The sequence below is a fragment of the Rutidosis leptorrhynchoides genome, chromosome 10 (assembly GCF_046630445.1).
Source record: "Rutidosis leptorrhynchoides isolate AG116_Rl617_1_P2 chromosome 10, CSIRO_AGI_Rlap_v1, whole genome shotgun sequence".
Lineage (NCBI taxonomy): Eukaryota > Viridiplantae > Streptophyta > Magnoliopsida > Asterales > Asteraceae > Rutidosis > Rutidosis leptorrhynchoides.
Genome location: NC_092342.1, coordinates 23669402 through 23677008, shown reverse-complemented (window position 1 = coordinate 23677008; position 7607 = coordinate 23669402). Strand labels below are relative to the sequence as shown.

The window sequence follows — 7607 nt, the reverse complement described above, 5'->3', positions numbered from 1 at the left end:
CTTAAAAGAATATAATGTATCACACAAATAATGTGATCGTATGTGACTAGTGTCAACTAATATGAGACTGTTACTGAAACTATAAGATTTGTGAAATTTAAGCAATGGAGATAGATCAATATCAAGATTTGTGTTGTGATATACTCAGAATTTGTAATCATTAAGTTCAATCTTGGTGTTAAACAAGTCACGGAATGGAAAAAATGTAAATGGCAGATAAATATTCATAATTGTTATTGTTTTAACATTGGGATGGTTTTGATACATCTTAAATAGAAGTATAGAACTGGTTGCTAGTTATTCAATCCACATGAAATATAGGTATAATAATCACTTAAAGTGACAAAACTTATGTTCCAATTCTCCTCGTGACCCTCGATTCGATTGTTTTCCAAGAATGTTGAGCCAGGTATGTAAGCGTCGCAACTTAAACTCACAGATTCAGATGATCAGTTTCAAAACATACCAAAACAACCTCTTAAAGTGTTCTTAAAGCGTGTTGACCCACCCTCAGAACGTCAACCATTAAACCATTTGCGTCGTGCCGTCATGACAAATTTGACAACACATTAACACATTTCCCACTAAAGCAGAAAAAAGAGGTCAAGAGTTCGAATTCACGGAGAATCAAAAAAACCCCTTATGGCTGAGGTTCACCAAGCACGACTCCGGACAACTTGCAAAGCAGGTTGTCGCCTCGAAATTAGTTTGCTCGCAAAACGAGTCGAAAACTCGGGCCAAAAGAAAAGTAATGAAAGCAAATTTTCCTTACAGATAAGGGGGTGTACAAATACCATAAATGGATCAAAAACCGACGTTATTACTAATTTTATTTGTCATTACTATAAGCACAATACGAAATTACTACACACGTGAAATGCAACAATAATCTATTAATATTCGATCTAGATTTTGCCTTAAAAATGTGCAAAATCAATATTGCAATTTAAAATGATATTCAAGGGTCATTATTCTTCAGGTGATGAGTTTAAAATGCATAAACAAAGTGAGATAATCCATTTTCTCAAGAGCTAAAATTACTCGAATAAAAATGGTGATTCTTTCACTTCTTGATCGATAGCAACTCAAAGTTGCGAAGAGGATCTTCATGGCCACCCTTTGCAGTTCGTACAAATCCCGATGGTTTGGTATCAAAGCTTGGTTGGACTCGTGTAGTCGATGAGCGGGCCCCACTCGTCGAGACAAGCCGAGTCAACCGGCCTTCCGTTGCTTCCACTGACGAACTCGGTCTGCCGCCAGGAGTGGCGGTACGTTTTGACAAGTCTCCATTTCGAGAGGACCAGAGTCTTTCAGCATCAGGTTGCTGTTGATTGATAAATTATAAGTCATAGTCAACTTTGACATTTAAAAAGTCAAACCCTAAAGGATCGTTGCGTTAAAGAACAAATGTACATATGCTTACCACGTCATCAGATATCCTTTGGCGGCTACCACCTAATGACGTTCTTCTTGATAATGATTCTACTGCACCCGAGAATCTATTACGTATATCTTGACCAGCTGCATATATATAAATATAGTCATTAGCGTTTGTCGATATATATGTAATAAAGCCATTTATAAGCCATACCTGATGTCCTTCCAGGCTTTTCGGCTGATGTTCCAACATTCATACTTGTATTCCCACCTTGAATCTGAAAAAATAAAAAATAAAAAAGCTGTATTAAAACATGTAAAGGTGGAAACTTTTGTCCACATATTAAGGAATGTGTCGATTTGACTCGTGCTTTATCCCTAAACGGGTCAAACAGGTAAAAATACAGATATGTTAGCAACTCGTGAAAGAGAAACGGGTTGAGCGGGTCAAGATTCAACTTCTATTTTTAGTGCATAAGAGGTAATATAAGTTTTGCAATCCATATTTGATACACCAACTATTTTTATATAGAATATCAGTTATGGACAACACAGTACATCATAAGTCATAACCTACACATTTTGACCCATTACCCAATCCAGAACAAAGCAACAAACCCACCATTTGCTAGCTCCAACGCCAAAATACAGAAAAAAGAATTATCAGATTTTCACTCACTCGTGTTCTGGAGTTGGCGCCAATTTGAGGGTACTTCAACATCGTCCAATCGAAGACGTAGTCGAATTGATAGCCTGTGATTATAATATTTTATGATAAAAAAAGGAAAGCCATCTACGCATTTAAGTTAATTAAAAGTACAGAACAAGTTCAGTATAGAAGGTTTCTTAATATGAATTGTGAAATTTGACCTTCGCGAATAAATAGGTCTCTAAAAAGCCTCTTTAAATATGAATAGTCTGGTTTGTCCTCAAATCTCAAAGACCGACAATAATGGAAATATGATACAAACTCCGATGGGTACGATTTACATAACACCTGTAGGAATAAAAAAAATAACGTGACATTCTTCGTTCAGAATTATATTTATCAGGGAACTTAGGTTTTTCGATACATACATTCATACATGTGTATGTATGTAGTTATATAAAGTAAATGTATGTAGTTATATAAAAAAATGTATGTAGTTTATATAATACTATTTGTAGTACCTCGATTGTAGTCAACATCTTTTTTTCGCTTATTTTGTCATATTTCTGTTTCTTGTTTCCCGCTTTAAGTCCCTGCCACGGAAGGCTTTAACATATACGTACAGCTCGAGTTAGAGCACAAGTGTTTACAAAACGTGGGGTAAAAAGATAAAAAGAAATATTTTCAAAAAAGGCAGAAACTTTATGCATTTACCTTCCTCTTAGGAAATACATAAGAACGTAACCGAGGGATTCAAGATCGTCTCGTCTACTTTGTTCTGCATGGTAGAAAAAAATATTATAGTAATTGATCGTATCAAAATATTTACAATATCTTTTTGCAAATAATTTCAAATTTATGAGATAAACTCATGAAAAGCATACCAACACCAAGGTGTGTGTTGACACTTGCATAACGGGCAGTGCCTGTGAGGTTCTTGTTTTCCCTAAAAAGAAATGAATGGTAATTAATAAGCACTATGATTGAGTGCAACTAGAAAAAGGTGTCAATTTTAACCCATTACCCAAAAATGGGTCTATTTTACTTGTATTTGTTCTCCAACAGATTAAAGAGTAAATTGATGGAAGTTGGCTAAAAAAATGGGTCAAAAGACGTCTAAAGTATTTCAAGATACTTTAAACCTAAAACTTGCTTTACTTAGCAATATTACATTATCGATTAAACTAATTTATAGAACACAAAGAAAGTTTTGAAACATAGCTGTATTATAATTACATGTATTCTGAGATGAATCAGTATTGATAGTTTACCCAACCCGACTATTCATCCACCTGTACTCTGCTGCTTTTTAACATAAGGGATGGAAGTTATTGCCAGAAACTAGATAATTTATAAAATTAAAAAATTAAAAATGTTAAAAAAAAATTAATTAATTTCAAAAAATCTGATTTACCTGTATGGTATGTGTTTATGTGTTTGAAGATCCCTATACTTTTTTGCAAGGCCAAAATCAATGACGTACACCTGCCAAAATAAGGATTATCAGACTACTACCAGATCTATGACATCTTTAACTTCGATTTTCAAGATTTAATCATTTGAACACAATCTACGATGAGTCCTACTATTCAGACCGTCTTTTTTCTATCGAACATGCACTGGCAACCAATAGAGGTGGGTCCCACTTAGGATGACTATTTTTACACATCTCTCCATCCAACCAATTGAGGTGGGTCCCACGTGAACTAGAACCGGCAACTAAGAACATTCGTAACGGTACGGGGCGTGAGTTGGGGGCGTGAGTTGATTTTTGTACCTTTTTTATGACTAGGACGTGTGGGTTGTTTTTGTGGAGTAGTGGTGGTGTGAGTTTTTGGTGTGGATTGGGAGTATTGTGATGATGTGTTAAAATATAATTGGGTTAAATATTAAAAATGGGTATAAAATAATATTTTAAATTAATAAAAAAATTAAAGAAATTGAACACGCCCATGGCTTCTTGCGTTGCAGACCCACGCACACACCCGCACACACCATCACCCACGGCAGCGCCTGCTGCCACCTCATCCCCACGCCGTGAAATGGGGCTTGTTACAACTGGTCTAACCAATTCTCACTTCCGTTTTTTGTCTAAAATTAAAAAAAAAATTACCCCTATATACTAATATACGTGGAGGGTTTGGTCGTTTTGACCCCCCCACGTTGTCCAAACGACAACAGCAAAAAAAAAAATATTCCCCCCGAACTTTATCCAACTTTCAAGTTTAGCCCTTCAAACAGGGGTGCAAAACGTAAATTTCTTATTTTAATTAAAAATCTTAATTAAACTTCACCCATATTTTTAACGGGTCATATCTTCCCACTACCCTCGCGTTAAATTTTACGTGGAGGGTTTGGTCGTTTTGACCCCCCCACGTTGTCCAAACAACAACAGCAAAAAAAAAACATATTCCCCCCAAACTTTATCCAACTTTCAAGTTTAGCCCTTCAAACAGGGGTGCAAAACGTAAATTTCTTATTTAAATTAAAAATCTTAATTAAACTTCACCCATATTTTTAACGGGGCATATCTTCCCACTACCCTCGCGTTAAATTTTTCAGAACCCACCGTTCAACTCAGAAAAATCTTACAAACCCAACGGGACTAACTATACGCGAAACGGACACTAAAAAAAAAGGCTCAACACCTTGGACTATACTCAATACATATACACACCTATAATACGCTCCGTTAACTATAAATACGCAAACTCAAAGGCCCCGCAGCATCGCGCGAGCCCGTTTTCTAGTAACTAACAAAACAAGTCGAAGAATAATAGGAGCAAATGGATGCTTAATACAACCCAAATAACCAACATCGGTTAAGAAAAAAAGGTATTCCTTTATCTTTCTCTTCTATATATTTATCTTTCTCGACATAGTGGGTTTCGAGACAAATAACCGCACTACATCAACTACAAAGATCAAAGTCTTCCTTGTTTTAACCGGAAAATAGGATTCCGGCGAAGTTCATGAAGAAATCTCGTCGGAGCGCGTCAGAGATCCGATGGGGATGAAATTTGTTTCTGTGGTTCGTTATGAGATTTAGGATTTAATGGTGGTGGCGGTGACGTCAAGTTCTTTCGAAATCAAGAACAAATTAACGTTTATAAATTGTGGTGGTTTTTGATTTTTGAGGCAAGAGAAAATGCAGACTCCCTTTTGTTTCCTGTGTTTCTGCTCCAGCTGAAATCATTGGTCCCCATTTACACATGGTCCAATGACAAAACACGGGCGGTCCAAATAAATAAACCCTCTACGATACACTATTAACTCAAAATATAGAAATTTAATTAAAAAGGTCAAGAACCATATAAAACATTGTAAACTACGAACACAAAATTTTCACCAACGTCCACTCTAATCATATATGTACCAAACACAAAAACTGTCTTCTGAATAAAAATCGGATTTTGACATTTTCCATTATCATTTAAGTTTATAGATATATAATGTTTTGACCTTTCATCAACAAGGTATTACCCAAATTACCTGATTAGCTTTTCGGCCCAAACCCATTAAGAAATTATCAGGCTTTATGTCACGGTGAAGAAAACCCCTCCCATGCATGTACTCAACTCTGTTTATCTGCAAAAGTAAATACAAGTGATAAAACATTTTTAAACTAGAAACACAATTATCAATAATCTTATATGTACATGAACCCTTACTAGTTGATCTGCAAGCATTAAAACTGTCTTCAAACTGAACTTTCTATTGCAGTAATTGAAAAGGTCTTCGAGGCTCGGTCCAAGAAGGTCAATAACCATGATATTATACTCTCCCTCGACTCCGAACCACTTCAGGTTCGGTATTCCAGCTTTATTAACAAATGCATAAATTAAATGGTTTGGTTATTAAATAATACAGTAAGAAATAAAATTTTGTTTCAAACTAACTATTTAAGTTAAATGGGTTCGGAAACTCACTTCCTCCTTGCAGAATCGTATATACTTTTGATTCATAATGAAGCTGAGGATGCTTCGTTTTGACAGGTTCCTGGAGTATATAACAACGGATGAATATTTAAATTCAACGTCCAACAAGCACAAGGCAATTATACAACATGCTCATCAAGAAATAGTTCATACATGAATGTCGGTAATAGACATGCTCTGTTTTTAATTTGTCAGAAAAAGAAAAATAAAACTTTGCTATTATTTTGTCTTTCGAATGTACTTACGAACTTGTAATAAAGACACTACTTATATTTATCAGGAAATATAAAGTTGCCAAAAGGAAGTATAGGACTATGATTGTAACAAACTTCACTAGTTATATAAACAGAGTGTCATTATGTATACATCTTCATCATATATTGTATTAAGAAGTCTAATAAATGTATATATTTGGCAAAACCATAACAAAAGAACCGAGTGATTAGATATTCAAACCAAAGTATTGAACTTTCCAACCAAAAAAAAGGTGGACATAAACCGCGTGTTATCGGAAAGTATTATGAACATAGATTTCAATATTAACTCCTGGTTTTTTTTTTTTTTTTTTTTTTTTTTTTTTGGATTTTGCAGAAAAAACAACTTATCGAAGATTAGGAAAAATCAAAGTACAATGGTTAAAAAATCAATACCCTAATCAGACAATTAACATATTAATTAGTCAAACAATTATAAGCTTCAAGGTTGTTATAATGAAAGGTTGACTACCAGCTTAATAGCAACTTCTTCTCCACTATGAAGATTAACACCTGCATATCATCAAATAAAATAAAAATATAACATTTGAGTAATAACCACTAAAAAATAAGAAGAGCAAAAAACAAAACAATAATTAATAAATACCTAAATAAAGTTCACCAAAGGATCCACTCCCAATTTTTCTTCCAAGTTTGAACTTTCCTCCAAGAACATGATCCATGATTCTATTTTATAATTAATTGTATATACCAATTCAGATCCACATAAACCTAATCCAAACCTCAAATTAGGGTTTATAAAATAAGATGAAAATCTCGGCTGATAATTACAACACTAACACCAAATCTTGCATCAAAATTAGCAACCTATTATCAAACTAAACAAAATCAAGAATCTTTTTCTAAGATACAAAAACCCAGGTTATGTTTTGGATAAAATATCAAAATCAGCAACCTTTTACACTGTAAGGAATCAAGAAACATAAAAGAAAGAATTTGATTTAAAAACTACAAAACCCCATATTTTTATTTTGTATAAAAGTACAAAATCAACAACCTTTTAGAGTATACAAAAACAAGAAATACTCAAAGCAGGAATCTTTTTAATTAAATAAACCAAATTCAGATGTTAGCTTGGTAAGAAAAACACTTGCCAACAACTATTTAACTAATAAATATACAAAATTTGAGGCTAAATGATAGAAGAGTAAGATATATGTATGTGGGTTCAAGTTAATTTAACTTGTGGGGGACAAACAAACGTAGATTGAGGAAGTTAGATGAGAAGTAAAGAAAGATAAAGATGGGAGTTTTTTATTTGTGGTTTTATGCTTTGGAGAGTGAAACGCGATGATAAATGATGAAAGATATAAATATGTAATGATGATTGTGTATAAAATAAAGAAAAATATAAAGAAATAAGGATCG

At 34.0% G+C, this 7607-nt stretch overlaps 1 protein-coding gene across 1 annotated transcript; it reads right to left on the bottom strand.

Moving 5' to 3' along the window:
• Nucleotides 1-816: 816 nt before the first annotated feature.
• LOC139871771 (casein kinase 1-like protein 11) lies at nt 817-7263 on the bottom strand. Its single transcript, XM_071859499.1, has 14 exons — nt 6826-7263; nt 6691-6731; nt 5956-6025; nt 5698-5846; nt 5519-5614; nt 3441-3511; nt 2911-2972; nt 2741-2804; nt 2548-2632; nt 2248-2374; nt 2057-2130; nt 1592-1655; nt 1424-1521; nt 817-1324 (listed from the first exon to the last, which is right to left on the bottom strand). Exons 1-14 carry the CDS (start codon nt 6899-6901, stop codon nt 1064-1066), a joined length of 1338 nt encoding a protein of 445 aa, XP_071715600.1. The 5' UTR covers nt 6902-7263; the 3' UTR covers nt 817-1063.
• Nucleotides 7264-7607: the final 344 nt, after the last annotated feature.